The sequence below is a fragment of the Phalacrocorax carbo genome, chromosome 3 (assembly GCF_963921805.1).
Source record: "Phalacrocorax carbo chromosome 3, bPhaCar2.1, whole genome shotgun sequence".
Classification (NCBI taxonomy): Eukaryota; Metazoa; Chordata; class Aves; order Suliformes; family Phalacrocoracidae; genus Phalacrocorax; species Phalacrocorax carbo.
In genome coordinates this window covers 107,336,322-107,355,473 of record NC_087515.1, presented here as the reverse complement: position 1 = coordinate 107,355,473, position 19,152 = coordinate 107,336,322, and the positions used below count along the sequence as shown (strand labels likewise).

Genomic DNA, 19,152 nt, shown 5'->3' with positions numbered 1-19,152 from the left:
TGGGGTGGGGGGTAGGGGTTTTGTTTGGTGTTGGTACTTTTTTTTTTTCTTGAGGTTGTAGGTTGTTTCCTAGGCTGGGGTAGTAGCTAAGATTAATATCAAGGGAACTAACTCGTGCCAATAACACATTAGCAGAACTTTTGAATCTGACAGTACAGAGTTGTGAAGCAAAATACAGAGACAGTGTATTCAGGCTGAGATGTTATGTATGCGTAGGGAGACATGGAGAAGCATGTCAACAAAATAAAAGATCCGCAAATCATTCCTCAGTCATCAGTTTGACCTGAATAAAACAGTGCTCAGTTCTCCTTACTGTACTGTACTTTTCAGAACATGAAGGTTATGCTTAGCACTGCATCTCAGCTTTTGCAGTGTGATTTCAGCACAGGTGTTGTTTGCATTAATGTAGTCATGAACATAACAAAGCCCTTGACGTTGATATAGTTTATTTGACTGTTTCAGTTTGAATGAAAATTTAAATGTTTTTTGAAAAGGCAGAAAAATCAAAAAAGTAATCAGCAAAAGTACTGTTACAGCATTGACTCTTGCAAGCAGGAGGTGGGTTTTTTATATCCTAAATATCAAATACATCCACAGATGCTTGACAAAATAGGCACTTCTTTAATGCAAAAGCTGACTGTGCTGAAGCAAAGATAGAAAGCTTTCCATCAGCAGATGAAGATGATGAGCCAGCATGTTCCCTAGTAGGCCAGAAACACAAAAACAGTGGAATATGTTTCATACTGATACTGAATGAGCTTAATTTGCACAGTAAGTTAAACTTTAAATATAGTCAGGTCTCTTTCAACCACCAATAAAACCACCAGGTTTTTTTGCTGGACGTGACACTGTTCAGTAGTGACACAAGTTGGTGACATGGAAGCCGCTTTGAAGCGGTCCATTTCCAGTTTATGTGGAAGAGGTAAAAAATATTTGAGCCTTTTTCTGGGTTTTGTGAGTCTGTTATAGAAGTGTGTATAATACATGCATTCCATACATACAAATTTGAAGCTGATGATTAATTTCTTACCTGTTGAGGCTTGAGCAGCATTGAGGGTAGTGTACCTGGTACAGAGCATCTGTGGCTGACTCTGCTTTGTGCTGCCTTTAACAAGTGTTAGACATGGAATAGGGGTTTTTTTTCCAGCCACCATTTTTTTTTGTTAATGGAGAACATGGTTACTAAGTTATTCTGGAAATCAACTGGAGGGCTTTGTAACACTGGAAGCCTGGATATAGTACCTACTTGAAGTAATATATAACGTCTAGCTCTGCAACCAATTCAGAAAATAGGGTTTGCTGAGACAGTTCCTGTGGAAGAGGGCTTATCATCTGGCTTTGCACTCCTTCCCAGCACTTTTGTGTACTCAGTACTGAGAGATATTAAAGAGTATTTCCTGGAATAATACAGGCCTTCCTTGATATTATCCAAGATACCTCGAAAGTTTTGAAATTGCCTTAAATCTACAGCTGCTGTGACACAACCAACATCAGCCCTTTTGGATATAGGAGACTTTTTTGCCAGTAAGTGATTGTAGAATTAAGCAAAGTGGCTGGTGCTTGCCCTCCCTCTTCAGAGCAGGTTTGTGTAACTGATAGCACAAATAGGTATTTGTGTGGTCATTTAAAGGGTACTGCTTTACTGCAGTGTCAGTGAAGCTCAGTTACACTATAAAGTCCATCTTCGTTTTCTTAGTTATGAAGAAGGAATTGTTTTCAGATTTCAGTGTTGAATTTAAATACTTTGAGAATCTTACGAAGCTTTCTTTCAGAAAGTAGAGAAAGACAAGTGATTTTGTTTACTTACTCAAAACAAGCCATAGTTAGTGGCAAAACAACAGCTAAGGCAAGAGATTATTTGTTCTGAGCATGGTTTGATGAATATCATGTCTCCCGACCTTTGATCAGATAAGCAGTATTGGAGATTAATTGGATCAATGGTGGCATATGACATACTTCGAGTATCTGTACAGGAAGATTTATGCTTGTATCTGATTAGAGCAGATTAGTACCTGTAGATATAAAATGTCAAATCTACCATGCATATTTAGGCCTTCACAAACATCTGTTCAGTGAGATCTGAGATTGTTGTTTTGTGTATGATGAGGGTTTTTTGAGGTGAGACCACATTTAAAAACAAAATAAAAAAGGCCATTAAGGAAATTAGTAGTATAATGTGGGTAGGACATTTGAGATTTCACTTGTAAGACTGAACAAACACTTGGTTTGTAATTTGTCCAGAAACATCTACATTGAAATTTGTAAGTAGGTATATGTCTGTTCTGCTCTAGAAGCTGTGATAAAACCCTTTCTTCTTAGGTTAAAGGGTAAGAATTGTGATCTTAGAATATGGAAAAGGAAGCACATTAGGTTGAAAAAAGAACTGATCTGCATACTGGTGTGATTCAAGAACTGAAATTATTTTCATGACTTCTGGTATTTAGGATAGAGTTGGGCTACTGTTTTCCTTTCTGCATGAGAGTTGCATAGAGACTTTTTTCTAAGTAGGCATTAGCACGTGTTATATTTTGTTGCCATACAGGATTTGAAAAGTTAATTCCTTCAAAGTCCCAGTGTGTAACATACTACAGTATGCTTCTGCTTTACTGCCTTTTCCCCACCCCCTGCTGACTGATGCTTCATCTTCTCTTGAGAGAAGGTAGCCATGACATCTTTTTGTTTACTGCCCTTTTTTTCTCTGTGCAATAACACAGACCACTTCCTTTCATCCCTTCTCAGACTTGCCTTACTTTGCTTCCATCTTAAGTGTTTAAACACAGACCAGTTGTCACTTTCCAAAGATGCTGCTGTTTTAGGCCTACCACCAAGCATAGTGAATGATAAAGCCTGAGAACGGACATTGCCCAGTAAGTGCCCAGTAAGCGAACCTTTACATTATAAGGTATTTTGTTTCAGTTTATCGGGACATTGTTACCTAGGTAATTCAGTAATCTGACTTAACTCTCCTGCAACCTAGCAGTGAACATGAACTCAGCATTACCTTTGTGGGTGCGAGCCCCAGCTTTGAGCCAAAGTTCACATTACCTAAACAATATTTCTTAGAAACTACTTACGAATAGAAAAGCCTCAGAATTCAGTTGTTATCAAAGCATGGAGTATTAATTGCATTAAACTTCTACATCTGTAAAACATTACTAAGTATCCAGTGAACTATACCTGATAAGGTCTTAATCTCCAAGATGCCAATTTTCCAAAAGTCACATGGAATAAGATGCTATATCTGTCATGTTTTTATTATTGCATGTGCAATATTGCATATTGCAAGTGCATATTTTGAGACAATGTTTCAATATTTTATAATATCACTGTGGAAATACTTTTTTTTGTTTGCATTCTAGCAAGTAAATGAGCCAGTCCTGTTTAATAATGGAATTACATAATATATGCAAGAGGTTTTTAAATTTGAGGAAATATTCGAACTGGTAGTCCCATCAACTGCAAGCCATATATTTTCTATTTCAGTAACAGAATACTGTTTTCTCTTGCAGTGTTCATCATTTTGATTGCTTTCTAAACTCTGGAAAAATCAGTTGTAACAGGATTTTTTTGTTGCATGCGCATGTAGTTAGTAATAAATGTACAATTATGTACTTTTGTAGCTTTATTTCCTTATATCGTAGAGTATCTCTTTTTATGTTATCAGAAGTATTCTGTGTATTTTTACTGTTATCATAACATAAATGAAATAATTTCCATTGTTTTATTTCTAAGGAGAGAAGTTTAGGGGCATACATGCATGCTTTCAAACAGCTGAACTATTTCTATGATTGCCTTTTAGAATATCATCAAAGTGTGTCTTCAACTGTTTCTTTGTTCTAACTCATTAGAGTGTGACTCATTAGAATTATTAACAAAACCACTGCTAATTCACATATCTTGAATTTAAGACTAGTATTCATTGTTGTCTTAAAACTCTTACTTAAAAGCGGTTACAAAATGTAGTGGTGACGTAAGGCATGAGATACTTAAAATTAGAGGACTGAACAGCTTGCAGGAAATTGGCATGTGGGAATAACTAATGGGTTCCTCAAAAATCCAGCACTAAGCCTTGCATCTTTCTTCCACGTGCTCCCTCTTGGTTCCTTTCCGATGCTTCTTTGACTACACCTGACACAATTCACATAAGACATCAGAACTCTGTATGGCATAACTTTATGTTCATAAGTTCTTTTCATAGCTGCTGTTTAACATAATATTTCAGAAATAGATGTAAAATATAATGGAAACTAAGAGGGTGAGTTTAGATGTAGTAAAAGGTAGATACTCCCCAGTATGACTGATCATCTGTAATGAAGATGTTGGGTTTGCCTCATGTTCTTGAAAAAGGTGCTGTATTCCTGAGACTATTATTAGTTTCAGCTTCATAATACTTTGGAGAAAAGAGAGTTGAAGAATGAGCATTAGATCAGACAACATGCTGTCCAGTTTGTCTCTCCATATTGCTGGTGCAGCACACAATTAGTGCTTTGACTTCAACCTGATGAATGCTCTAGTCTTCTGTTTGGTAGCTTCCTTTTCTGTCATTGATAACCTTGGAACAGGTTCCTTTATTGTATACAGAAACTTCTCTTGTTTTCAGAACATACTAATATTAAAACAGTTTCTAGAACTGATGACTTCTTGTTGGATTAATGATCATCAAACTAACGTGTAACATCTGTGTTCAATATTGGATTTCTAATATGGCTCTGGGTTTAGAGTTCTGGAATTTGGAATATATCGATTCAGATTCAAAATCTGTAGCTCTCTGAAGTTTCTTTAAATTATGTACACATCCCCTTTATTTTGGTTTCTCTCAATCTTCATTGTTAGTTTTCGTAACTTCATTATCATTCTTCTAAATGCATTTGACCTCTTAGCTCTGCGTTGTCTATCTTTATTATTTTTTTCTGCAGCCTTGGTTCAGTTCAGCCTTCAGCTAAAAGAGTGGCTCCGCTATGTCACTAATACTTATCTCGTTCATGTACCTCAGCTTTCTGTGGCTTCCAGTTCCTCCAGTGTTCTCTATTCTCCTTCCGCTTCCATTTTTCCTTTGCTGATTTCTTCATTTGTGACTTTATCTCCTCATCGGAAGATCTGTTCTGAGAGTCTCCTGATTAATCCCAAATATTTTTTTTCATTCAGAAATAAATCCATGATCTCCACAAAATTAGTTCTCTGTTCCTTCTGTTCTGTCACTCTTCTATTTAAATAGCTCTACACTTAACAGTAGAGTGTGAGAAGTCAGTTACCTACCTACTTCTTACCTTATGGTAATATTCTGTTTACTCATTTTCAAGAAAAAATTATGTAAAATTGAATAGGTGTGGAGAAGAATAAGTATAATGAGTGGAGCTAGGAGTCACTGATACGGGGTGGCTAAGTTATTTTTAGTAGAACAGTCTGAAGATTTAAAAAACGTTTTTTGCCTAGAAAAGAATAAGGTAAATGCCAAGAAAGAAGGGTTTCAGCCAAAGGCCAGTGTCAACAAACAATAAGATAGATTTCAATTACTTGAAGCTGGATGTTAAAAAAGCTTTCTTACCAACCGGGGGTGGAGGGCGTTGAAATAGCCCCCCCCCCCCCCAGATGACTAATGGAAGAAAAAAGAGGAGTGGCCAGAAAGGTGGTTTAATGTCTGGCAACACACCAGACTCCAACCTAAGTCTCAGAGAGTTTGCTTTATTTTGTTACATGCTCCCAGTCTCATCTGTATGGAGGTCTTGCATTACTAGATCTTTCTTCAGGTCCTAGCCAGCATCTGTCCCCTCTTGTAAGTCTGCACTGGGTGTCTTTCAGGAGGATAGTGATACAGATAATGACAGTTTTACTTGTCCTCAGCTCATATCTTCTCTAAACTTTATAGATTTCACGGATGCAGGAGATTCTCATTGTTTTGCCCCTTCAGTTTCTGTTTGCCCCAGGTATCCATCCAATCTTGTTACTACTTTTTGACCGCTAAACGCTCAACCTCATCCAAGCAGTATCCAGTGTCAGCATCTCATCCTCTTTCATCTTGTGAAGCCCATAGTCGATCATATTGCTGTTACCTAATCTTCTTCTGTCTCATTGATTGGAGTTCTTCAGTACTATGCTGGACCCTCTTTAAAGCAGTTTCTCTTGCACTGAGTTCAAGCCATTGGCTCTATCTGCTGATACATAAAACATTGCAAGGGAATGTGCCTGGGACTGAAACTTTATCACTTATTCCATTAATTGTTAGCAGGTTCCTAGTATGATTTTGATCTGGGAAAAGTGGTGGGCTGTCAAATGATTCCTTGGTAGTTTGAAAGTTAACATGTGCCAGAGATGGTCCCCAGTAGTCAATATGAATGAAGCTACTCTGGTTTGGAGAAACTGATAGCATGGACCGGGCCAGACTGGCAGTTGTCCCTGGTACTGCTCCAGTCACTGATGTAAATGTAACTGGTGTTTCCAAGTCTCCAGTGACCTCTTTATAATCATGTATTAGAAAGTGAATTCCACCTTTCTTTAACCTGATAGATTAATTGCCATCTTCTGTTTTCATGGGTAATAGTTGTGCTCCCTCAATTCCACTGCTGTGCTATGTCTATAATTGCTTTTACATCTATATTTCTAGTGTGCCACTGGAAGGCATCATTATGAGCCCTCCATTTTTCTGTTAAGACTTTGCAGGTAGCTATCCTTTGTCCCTTTTCATTTGCTAGATAACATTTTCTGCAGACGCCTCATGACTACCTTTGCTCTAGATCTGTCTCTTCCTGCCTTGCTCTGGTACTCCTTTTTTAATTAATTACGAATTCAAGCTAAAAAATTATCAAATAGAACCTGAAACTGCGTGTTGCTGACCACTGCAGAGCATATGTGATCTTTGAGTTGAACTTCTTCAGTTCTCACTTTCTGAGCAGTATGATACCTATAGATTGTTCTATGAACACCATTTCTAAGATGCAGCCTTTTCTTTCCATCTCCACTCTTGTCCAGGCTTTTGCCCTGTTATGATTCAATTGATGCAACATCCTTCTCTCTGACCTTTGCAAATTGAATATTCCTTTACTCTCCTCTTGATTCAGTTCTTGCTTCAAAGTTAATTTCCTGCCCTATGACTTTGCCCATATCATTCTCCTTTACATTTTTCCACTGACTCTCAGGTCTTTGAACTCAAACAGAACCAAAAGCGCACTCCCTGTCAGATCCAGCTTTCACCCGATTTTTGTGAGTATTACAGACTGAACATAGTGGTTCATCTGCTACTTCAAAGTTAAATTTATGCCACTTCTCTGCCTGCCTTTACGCATCATTGTACCCTGATGCTGCTGCATTCCTCAAGTCAAAATTTTAGGTCTCTAGTTCCTACTACCCTGAGCCCTAGCACTAATGCAGAAGCTGCCCCTGTCATTAGTAGTGACCCTGATGCCTTCAGAATTTACTACATGCTCTTTCCTTTGCCCACCCCTTGCCTTCCACGTTCTAACGCAGTGTGCTACACCCAGCGGAAAATGTATTTCTTTGGTGCTTGCTGTTCCTACCCAAAATATAGTTCAATAAGCCTCAAGTCTGAAAATGTGAAGGAGGAGGGGCAGCAATAACAGTAAAAGCTGGAACTGTTCAAACCCCTATTACAAGTAGCCTAGAAGCTGAGTAACTGAGTATGGAATCCAGTTAGCAAATTCTAATTCCACCCTTAAAGCTAACTTTGACTCTAATGCACTAATTTGTGTCCACCTCAGAATGAACTGTAAGTCATTTGTTGTTCTTATTCTATCCTTCACCTGTCCTGCAAGGATCCAATGGTATCTCTGAGAGATACTAAAAGTTTCCAGATGTAGCTCTATCAGTTGATAAGCATAGCAAATACAGAAATATCTGTAAGATATTTACTCTTGCCATTTAATGCCTCATCTCATTTGTGATATTGCTTGCCCACCAATAAATTTTTCTTTTCAGCCCCTTACTTTATTAATCTCTGATCCTAGTCTTAACCCTAACAGTGGCCCACTTTGTCAGTCCTAGGCTAAACTGATTTGGTTTTGCAAAAAGAACAGCCATCCTAGCTTCTCATGGGACTGCTAATGAGCTTAGCTTTTTTGTTATATATCAGAATTCCTGCTCTTGGCCTAGCTTTATCGTCACAACGCATACTTGCCCTCCTTACTAGACCAGCAGTTAAATAAGTTCTTTCATTATAATTATTAGTTAAAGCTCAGCAATGGCTATGAGCCATTCAGGCTGAACCTTAATCTTGACACTTTTGCAAGAACTGTCACAGGGAAAGACTGCTCAATTCATATAGCTTAAGCCACAATCAGGATCAAAGTCCTTTATTAATTCACTGATGGCAGATAATTTGTAATCTGGGAAGTATACATTCAGGATCAATATCAGCATTACAGCAAATAAACTGCAATATTATACAACTACAAAATTATGATAGACACCTGAAGTTTCTAAATGCAACCTCCAAAGTCTCAGTTTTGCACTTACAGGCATACATGCATATCAAGTGTTACAGGTACAAAGCTTTACATTCATTCACATCCCCTCTCACAGGTAGTGCGGGTTATGAGCACACATAATCTATCCTAGCAGTGGAAGTTCTCCTATTTGCACAAACCTGTTGTTGGAGATATGGTTACTCCAGCTCTGTGTGTGCTCGTGCAGCTCCTTACAACTCACTGATCCATATGTTGGCAAGGAAGCCCCACCACAACGTCGCATGTGCACAAATTGCTGTGAGTCCCTACTAGGTGTGCTGTGTGCTGTCACTCCCCTAGCTGGGCACAGGCTAGTCACGGTGTCTGACGGGGAGGCTGCTCTGTCTGGCTTAGAGGTGATACTGGCAAGGTGACTTCTATTTCTATCAACTTGGGTTTTAACTACTGCTGTTTGCAGTCCAGACTCTTTCCCCACCCCCCATTACAAATTTTCATGCTGCTTTTATACTTAGAGATAACTTTATTTCAGAAGTCTCTTTGAAGTTTTTCGCTGAATCACAGAATGCTTGAGGTTGGAAAGGACCTCTAGAGGTCATCTGGACCAATCCCCTTGTTCAAGCAGGGCCACTGAGAGCCAGTTGCCCCAGGACAGTGTCCAGATGGCTTTTGAATACCTCCAAGGATGGAAACTCTACCACCTTGCTGGGCAAACCTGTGCCAGCGCTTGGTCACCCTTACAGTAACAAAGGGTTTGTTTGTGCCCATTACCTCTGGTCCTGTCACTGGGTGCCACTGAAAAGAGCCTGACCCCATCCTCTTTCCACCCTCCCTTCAAGTATTTATAGACATCCATGAGATCTCCTCTGACCCTCCTCTTCCATAGGCTGAACAGCACCATCTCTCTCAGCCTATCCTTATAGGAGAGATGCTCCAGTCCCTTCATCATCTTTATGGCCCTTTGCTGGACTTTCTCCAGCATGTCCATGTCTCTCTTGCACTGAGGAGCTCAGAACTGGACCCAGCACTCCATGTGTGGCCTCACCACTGCTGAGCAGAGGGGAAGGATCACCTCCCTTGATGTGCTGGCAATGCTTTGCCTAGTGCAGCCCAAGATACCATTCACCTTCTCTGCTGTAATGGAATCTTGCTGGCTCATGTTGAATCAAGCTAATGGTTGTCTTTAACATGTCCAGTTGGGGCCTGATAATAGTCTTCCTTTTTAATATAGTAATTAGGAGCAAACATCCTTCAGACAATCAATACATATGTACACACATGCTATTCACACTCAGTTGTATTTTATCAGGTCATGTGGTCCAGGGCATTTGCTAAGGCTGGCCATTAAAACATACAAACTTTTCATTGTTGCTGTCACCAGCTATCATTTTTTACTTAGAGGTTTACAAGACCTGGTAATTAACCTAGTTCTTCATCCTACTTTGGATTCTTCCCTGAACTCTAATTACAAACTCAGTACTAATCCTTTCCAAACAAAAGCCAAGTGTCCCATAAAAGGTAAAGAGCTAAGATTTCTGTCTGTTCACTGTTAGCTACAGCTCTCATCCTACACCTACAAGTAATAAACAAGACTCTCAATGCCTCTGAACACTGTACTAGTGATGAGAAAGCTTTTTGATACTTGATATATTTGTTTTTAAAAGCATAGGTGTTTGCGTCTGCCTAGATCCATTAGTTGTTTTCCATCATTTGGTCTGTTTGTTGGTTTTCTCTTATTTCTGCTGCACAAATGGGGTTCACGTGGTTGCTTAGTTTTCTGGGTCTCTATTTAACCAATGAGAATTCTGTTACAGCTTTTCTGTAAGCTGACACTTTTTGGTGGAGCTTTTACGTCAGCACTGTATAACTTCTGTCTTCTCTGATGCTGGAGACTCATCTGACTTTAACATGTTGTGTGGCAGTTCCAATCACTTCTCTCTACTTTACAAAAAAACAGAGAAAGTAGAAGTTAGTATGTCAAATGTGTTGCTCATTCACACTGATTTTTTTAAAATAACACAAGTTATTTAAAGGTAAGAGTAAGGTAGAGAGACTGTTCAGTTTCAAGGAAAAATATAGCTACCTCTACAATCACATTTTCATATGGTATATTGCATCCCAGTAGAAGCAATGTTATAACCTTTCAGCTTCGAAAGAAACCAGACCCACAGCCCATTTACCAAAGTAGAGGTTTAGCGGAAAGTACATAATATACGGACAATCAACAATAGGATTACCTTGTCAGTCATCAGTACCCTTGATCAGATAACTCATTTGCAGTAACAATTGAGTCACAGGGCTCCTTTTTTTTGCAAGCTCCTTAATATGGTTTGGGTGAACCCCAATCCATCACTAACAGTTTGTGTTAGTTCACTTATAGTTTCTATCATCTAGACGCATGCATGACCCACAAAGATCCTGCTAGGTCTCTAATTGCTGACAGTGAATTTTGCAAAGTAGATGCTTAGCAATCTCACCACTAATTCAAGCACATAAAACTTATTTCAGTTTTATTGCTGTGTCAATGCCCAAAAGCAACACAGTTTTTGTATAATTATTCTGCATCTGCTTCAGCATCAGACATTCAGTGGCTATGGGATATACTTCTATGCCAGTACAATTAAATTTGGGACCCACAGCTGGACTGTACTATTCTGTCTTCCAACTTGGATTTAGTTTTTGAAAGCTTAATAAACTGAATCTAGAATGATGTAAAATGCCTGTTCTTCTCTAAAAAACAGTCTTAGAATCAGGCTATGCATTTACAAATATTTTATAGGTTCACATTAGAAGGTGAAACTGGTGGGTGCACCTACTGGTTGGTTACGCAGTGTGAAGGCATTGACCCAAGCACTTTAACTCAGTTACCTATGTGGTTGTGTTGTTAGAAAGTTCCTTGGGATTATTCTCACCTAGGACTTTCCCAGATAATTCACAGCTGTGGTTTAGGAGTTACTCCAGCACAGAAGCAAGTAGGTAGTCTGGATGTGGCTCTCCTCTCTGGATGGTGAGCATTTACTGGTATGTATGTGGACAGTCTATGCCAGTTGGCCTCAAAGTCAAAGAAAGGCTCTGGCACTCTTCAACAGTTTAATATAAACGTAGCAAGTGCATCTGTTCTTAGCAGCATTCTAGAGAATGCTTTCATTCTGTGGTAAATGTGCTGTAATTAAAGATAGTTTTATCGTTCTTTCATTCACTCTGGGGCTGGTACTGCAGTGCAGCCAAGAGGCTGTAAATTCACTCTGGTTCATACCTCATCAAGTCCTTAATCCATAGCAGTAGTCCTTAGCAAAAAGTTCAAATCATTATGGTATGTAAAGACGAATAAAAATGAAAGGATATTGTGGTCAGAGCAGTTTGTTATCCAGCATACGCTATACCCACGTATGCTAGAGTATTGAATATGTATGCTGGCTGCTGCACTAATTGATCTTCAGCCAAAATTTCTGTGTTTCCATTTTGACCACTGTGTTTGCAAAAGTGTGCTGTGTGTATTCAGATACCATTAATTAAGGATTTTCCACAACGTAATTTGTTTTTATTCCAGTGTGCATACTCATAAATCTCAATGATTTTAGTGTCATATGCTGTATGTAGCACTGTAGCACCATCTTGTGTGAGCTGCAAATGTGGTTCCAATATACGCATTCAGCAATCTTCATGTTGACTATAACAATTTTATTTAAAACCCTTTTAGGTAAAACTGAAATCAGGAAACAAGAACATGAGATAGCTCCCCCTTGTAATATATGTGGTAGATTTTGTAACACTGCATTCATTTAAGATACCTGCTTGTTAGGATGATCCATATAAATACGAGGCACGGGATGCTGCAATCTGGAGGCAATAAATATGCATTTTATCTGGTTTATGCTACAAAAATATAGAAGTAAAACACAGCAATTAGAATCTTTGTGAGAAATAAAATGAAACTATAATATGAGAAAGAGCTGCTAGGGAAAATTAAGTAAGATTTTTATGAAATAGCTGACAGGAATAAATGCTTTTAAATGATAACAGGTAGCAAATGGGGCAGGGACTCAGAAATCAATGTTCATAATCAGCTGTAGTACTTCGAGGTTTCTGCATGTTTGGAAAGATACGCATGCACTACAAGGGCAAAGAAGTGGGAAAGGAAATGCTTAAAACAATCTTGTTCACATGACAAGAGCAAACAATGTTGGAGGAGTGATTGTGGTACATCAGATGCCCTCCTACACTTTAATATCTCACACGCACTTCTTTTGTTCCACTTTTTCATGCTTTAATTTGTGTCTAGTTTCCCTTCATTTTTCATTCTGCTTTTACTGAGGCAATTTCAGTATACTCAATAGTTTGCATTAGAGGAATTACAGTCTTACTCTTAATGGAAGTTCAGCCATGGTGGAGGTAACTACTACTTGCTGCCATTGCTACAAGCATATTAGTTGTGTGACAGTTCTTCTATTGAATGTAATGAAAAGATGCTCTCACAGTCACTTTTAGCACTTTCAGTCTCTTCTTTTGTGATGTCAATTATTTAATTTTTCCAAGTATATCAACATAGTTTGGGCAGTTATAAATATATGTCTAGTTCTCCTTCAGTGATTGTCCATTTGAACACTTAGCTGATGGAAACACATATGATTAAGAACTCAGAGTACAAGAATTTGTAGCCTTCATCGTAACATGAAATGCACTTTTACCCATGCATGTTGCAGGTAAAACACACCCCATCTTCCTTTTTATATGCAACTGAGTTGTAACCATTTTCATGCCTTAGCACCTAAAGAGTCCTGAGCCATAGTATTTTCTTACTGTTCTTCAATTAAAACTAGGAATAAAAAGTCAAAGCATCTTTTATGGGTTTTGCCGTGATTTCCTCAATCAAAGCATCTATCTTCAAGCCACACTTTTTATGGGAATACATCATATCATCCTGACTGCATCAAATGCTTCAAATCTTGAAGGAAGATCATGTAATTGCTGACTGCTCAGTCTGTCGGGGTTTCAAGTGTGAAAGTGAAAAGGATATTTAGAAAAGCTGTATTGCTGTCTTTCTTTGGTAGGAATAATTGGTGGAGATAAGGACCTAATAAACATGGTATTCTCATTGGGTTTTGTTCTCACATCATAAGAAATAGTGGTGTGTGACTTTAGATCATGAATATAGATATCGAGAGAGAGACTCTGTGATTGAGGAAGACAGCATTTGACTTGTCTGCAGTCAACACTTTCCCAGTACATCGCCAAAGAATTTTCTATTAAGCTTTGATTTCTACACATGCAGATCATAAAAGGAAAGAATTGGCCTATGGAATGAACAAATATATTGACAGATGCTGGGAGAAACATAAAATCTATGCTGGTTATGGATACGTTTCTAGTTCGTTTTTCTCTGTCCTGTTTGGGCTACAAGTTTGTATTTAGGAGGCTTGGGGGCAAAAGGATTTTTCCTCTTTCCTTTTGAAGTGATAAAAGCAACTAGAAGAAAAGTTCTGTGGGTATCAGTTGTTGACAACAGACTGCCAAAAGGAAAGTATCAGTGCTTGTCTCACCATCCTTTCTAGCTCTGTACTTCCATTGTGTAGACTAAGAGCTTGGGTTTTCCCTTTTGCAACACAGTTCTGGCAGCAAGCAGGGGCAGCTAATGCTAAAAGCCTTTAATCTTGCATGCTTGAGCATTTGTGCAGCTATCGTGTCCCTATGAGCAATACATCCTGAAATCTCTCCACCTGACTGTGTAAATGTCTTTATTATTTCCTCTTGACTAGTATTCCATTGCACCTTCCATTTTTTCACTTCTGGATGCATTCATGCAAGAGATTTAACTGTTTTCTATATCAACATTAAACAAATGCAACTACCTTGTATAGTTCAGACAGTTAAAGGAATTGAGAGCAAACATAATTATTAGCAAATTGAAGATACTCACTTAATTGAAAGTTCAATAGCAATAAACATTGAGGTATGTGCTAAAAAATGTCAACAGGAGTAGAGGCTGGATAATGGTATCCAAGTTTTTGGGTGATTTTAACTCTAGATCAGAAGACTCATGGAACAATTCCAGTCCCAGTTAAGGACTGAAATAGTTATGTAGGAGCCTGGTGGGAAGAGAGTAAATCTATTTGTATATGTGGTTTAAAATACCACTATGTGAGCTAAGTCCCTTCCAGTATGTCAAACCATAATCTATTCTTTCTGCCATCACGTTTTGAGTGTTTTGTTCAATGTGTGGGAAACACCAAAATCCTAGACACTGCAAACCCTATGGAAAGAGAAGGGAAGTGCTGTAGTTATTTTGTATTTTACCATGCTGTATTCTGAATATTGTTAAAACATCAAAATCCATGCTTTAAGTTTTGTAATTTCTATGAAGAAACTGTCACAGAGAATACATACCAAAACCTGAAAGTTGTTCCATTGAGCAATCTTTCAGGAAGTAACTTGCACTTTCTTCAATGCACCGCTTTTGTTCCCACTGTCTCTATTTGACTGTATGAGGCATATAGAAAAAATTATTTTGTAATCTTTATTTTGTATAGGGTACTCCTTTATTTATCAAATAGTCTGTGCTGGTAGGCTAGAATCCAAATTGCACTTACCTGAGAATTTGTGGGAATGAAGGAGGTTTTTTATCAGTGGTTTATATGCTCAGATAAATTATTTAGGTGTCTTTGTCACTGTTCTGTACTGCCATTTAAGAATATTGTATTTAAGAGCTTACTGTATGTGCAGTTTAGTAATTTCCTATTTATTTAATTTCTTTCACTTCAGGTAACTCTTGGAGCAGTCCAGTAGAAGTGACAGCACTTTATTCATTTGAAGGACAGCAGCCGGGTGACTTGACTTTCAAAGCTGGAGACAAAATCACAGTCACAACCAAAACAGATTCCCAGTTTGATTGGTGGGAAGGAAGGATAGGAGGACAAACTGGCATCTTTCCAGCCAATTATGTTGCCATAACTAACAACTAAATTTGTATAGAAAAAAATGTTGAAGCAGTAATATATTTACACTAAAAATATATTTTAACTTTTCAGATTTTATTAAAATGAGATTCTCGATCAAGACTATTGTAACACAAAATTGAAATGCATTAAATGAACTTAACTTTCCCCTAAACTTATTTCTTTAAATAAGCAGTAGGTTATAGTCAATTTATGATGAAGTGTTATTTTTGAGCAAGTCGCTGCATAAAAAGTACTCCAATTTGTTTAGTTTAAATTCTGCCTTGCTATATAGGTTTATTTTTTACACGAGGGAAAAATTTAAAACAAGCAATTTAAAAATAGACATGCTGAAAAAAATACTGCTTTCTATTAAATTATAATTTATGGTCTCTTTCTGTAATAAATGCTCTCAAATTTGCTTCAAATCATCTCTGTGTTGGAGTTGTTTACTTTTACTAAACACAGATATTTTTTCATAGGTATGGCAGAAGAAATTACCTTCCTACCTGGTTTTGAAAATTACTTTTGGCATTGAAATTTTTCTTAGTAACCATTTTAGGTCTGTAACAGTTGACTGTTTAACTTTGTAACAGTTGCGCAGTTCAGCTTCTCTGATAGATTGTCTTTTATTGCCCTCGTCTTTGATGAATTTAAACACTTCTGAAAGTTTGTTTAATAAAATGCATGAATAGTCCCTCCCAGAAAATATATAGGCTTATGTTGTCCCTTGATTCCTGCAGGAACTTGTTCCGCAGATGGAAAGCAAGATAGAGGAATCTCTGCCTCGTTCACAAGTGAGCTTGCACAACTCTTCCTGCTCTTTCCATTTGAGACTTTTTTAATGTTTAACCTTTAAGGAAAGAGCAACATAGAGTAAATTACAGAGTAAATAGAGTGAATTATTAACAGTAAAATAGGAAAGCTGTAGGATATATGTAGTAGTAATGTATAGTACTGTCATTCTCAGATTTCAACTTAATTTTGCGTATTTTTGTAAATCAACTTCATTTTACAGATGCAGATATTCACCTGAAAGTTGATGTGACAAATCAGAGCAGAGGTGAGAATAAGACTTAGAGTTTTTGAGAAGCAGTTTAGTTTCTTTCTCATTGCTGGATATGCTGAATTTGACTCTTACATGGAGTTAATGCTAAGATGATAATTATGCTTCTTCAGTGTCCATTTTCCTCACTTGAAATTGTATTTTAAGTTCTTTTTTCTTCTAACAGTGCCATGAATATCAGATGAAAAATTAGTATGTGTGATCTTTCCAGCAACCAAGTCGCAGTTGATCTGCTGTTATGATCTACTAATCTATCAGGTTTAGCTTTAAGTTATCCCATCTGAATGGCAAGGTTAGGCCTAGTGTAGGGGAAGACTTATCATTGTTAGAAAATCATTCTGCTCCACTCATTGGCAAAGGTTTCTGGATTTCTTTCAGACTGGACCATACATTTTTGATAAAAAAAATGAAACTAGTCAAATGTGGTCACTACCTTTCAATGAAAATCCCTCATATTCTTTGCTTCATAGACAAGACAGATGTATGTGACCTGTCTTCAGACAGATACCACCACCAAATGGATCCCTACCACTTGCAAGTATTTTTTTAGAAAGTGTTTTCCAACCAGTTGGAAAGAGTTATATAAACTTACATGGCTGCAGTGGAGTGTTAATATATGCCTTTAGAAGGACTGTTGTAGCATCTGCCCATTTGAGGCAAGAAAGCAAATTCTGTGTTTGCCTGTCTTGCATGGACTGTTTCTATTGCTTGTTAAGCAAAGAAACACTGAATCATCTAATATCAAGACTCAGTGAACAGGATTAATAATAATATCATAGACCCAGAAGCTAGATATGCCACACATTCACAAAGAATCACTCCTGCTTTATTATACACTGTTTCTTGTACTTCAGTTATGCAGTACAAGCTGAAGCATCCACTAGCAGAATTGTGCTGTAATAATTCATTAGTCATTTCCAGAATGCTGGCTGCTTTTTCAGTCAGTATACTTGCCTTTGTATAGGGTTGTTAAGGCTTCTTAACTCATCTCAAGTGTCTGCTTCCATGAAACTGTCAGAATTTATGAGCTTGCACAGTTAAAATCATTTTATTGTTTATGTAAATTCAGTTTCTTGGATTGACTTAGCTTAGTTCGGGAAAAATGAGGGTTGTGTAATCTAAGTGTTCCTGATAGTCTGTAGACTCTGCAGGATAGTACTGATTAATTATTAAATCCAAGACACGTTTTGAAGGGGAAATATTAAATGGGAAATGTATCTCATACCTGGAAAATTTCCTTCTTCCTTTAAATATAATATAGGAAAGAAAAGCTTCAGGGGATTAGCCTAATGCAGGAAAAGCCATAAGTTGTCAAAAACAAACCTCCTTGAAATACTACAGAACTCTACTGCCTGATTCTACGTGCCTTTGACACAGGCTGGATCAACGTGTGTCAGTGGGCTTAAGCTAATTCCAAAAGTGTTTTTAGTTATGGGCTTTACAGTAAAAGGCAGTCTGCACAATTCTGTAAACTAAGAGGTCAGTACGGAACAGGTAGTTATGTAGCAGGTTTTCTGCAGTAGGTCTAGGAACAAACCTAGAGATATACAGAGGTACCCAAGAGATGCTTATGTTCTGGTAAGAGAGGTTTTAGCATCATAGAATCATTAAGGTTGGAAAAGACCCTTAAGATCATCGAGTCCAACTGCTAACCTATCACTGCCAAGTCCACCACTAAACCATATTCTCAAGCACCACATCTACCCTTCTTTTAAATACCTCCAGGGATGGACACTCAACCACCTCCCTGGGCAGCCTGTTCCAATGCCTGATAACCCTTTCGGTGAAGAAGTTTTTCCTAATATCCAACCTAAACTTCCTCTGGCGCAGCTTGAGGCCATTTCCTCTCGTCCTATCGCTTGTTACTAGGGAGAAGAGACTGACCCCCGCCTCTCTACAACCTCCTTTCATGTAGTTGTAGAGAGCGATAAGGTCTCCCCTCAGCCTCCTCTTCTCCAGACTAAACAACCCCAGCTCCCTCAGCTGCTCCTCATAAGACTTGTTCTCTAGACCCTTCACCAACTTCGTTGCCCTTCTCTGGACAAGCTGCAGCACCTCGATGTCCTTGTTGTAGTGAGGGGCCCAAAACTGCACACAGTACTCGAGGTGCGGCCTCACCAGTGCCAAGTACAGGGGCACGATCACCTCCCTGCTCCTGCGGGCCACACCATTCCTGATACAAGCCAGGATGCCATTGGCCTTCCTGGCTGCCTGAGCATGCTGCTGGCTCCTGTTCAGCTGGCTGTCAGCCCACATCCCCAGGTCCTTTTCCTCCAGGCAGCTTTCCAGCCACTCTTCCATGAAAGAAAGTCCATGTGTTCCTTTGCTACAGGATGCCTGACCAAGATCCAGAAGAAAGAGAAGATATTGAAGAAAATGGTGCCTCTAGCATGAAGTATTATATGTGTTTGTAGACCATTTAGTCAGGGGTTGGTAGGATAGATGTCTGTAGGACCAAATCAGTAGGTACCTGTGCTTCAAGAGAAAAAATAGGTTATGGAGCCATGGGGTTCCCTCAAGGGAATTTTTAATAAAAGGTACAGAGATTACAGGCAAAGTACTTCTGCTGTGGTGTTGAGCAGGTTCAGTTCATCATCTTGCTCATATAAGCAGTTACCTTCAGCATATAAAAAACTGTTTTTATTGTTCAAGCACAGTTAATCAGACAATAGTAATTTCTCTATATACAATATAGGTACTTCCATATTTATTTTGCGATTATACTTTATATGTGGCAGCC

The 19,152-nt window shown here is 38.3% G+C and overlaps 1 protein-coding gene across 3 annotated transcripts in view; it reads left to right on the top strand.

The window, feature by feature from the left end:
• The window catches only part of SH3YL1 (SH3 and SYLF domain containing 1), a 48,403-nt gene extending 32,626 nt beyond the window's left edge, over positions 1–15,777 (top strand). For all 3 annotated transcript variants that reach the window (XM_064447970.1, XM_064447969.1, XM_064447971.1), the window contains one exon: positions 15,174–15,777. In XM_064447970.1, the coding sequence (XP_064304040.1) occupies positions 15,174–15,373 (200 nt within the window). In that variant the 3' untranslated portion in view covers positions 15,374–15,777. The remainder of the gene's footprint in view (positions 1–15,173) is intronic.
• The last annotated feature ends 3,375 nt before the right edge of the window (positions 15,778–19,152 follow it).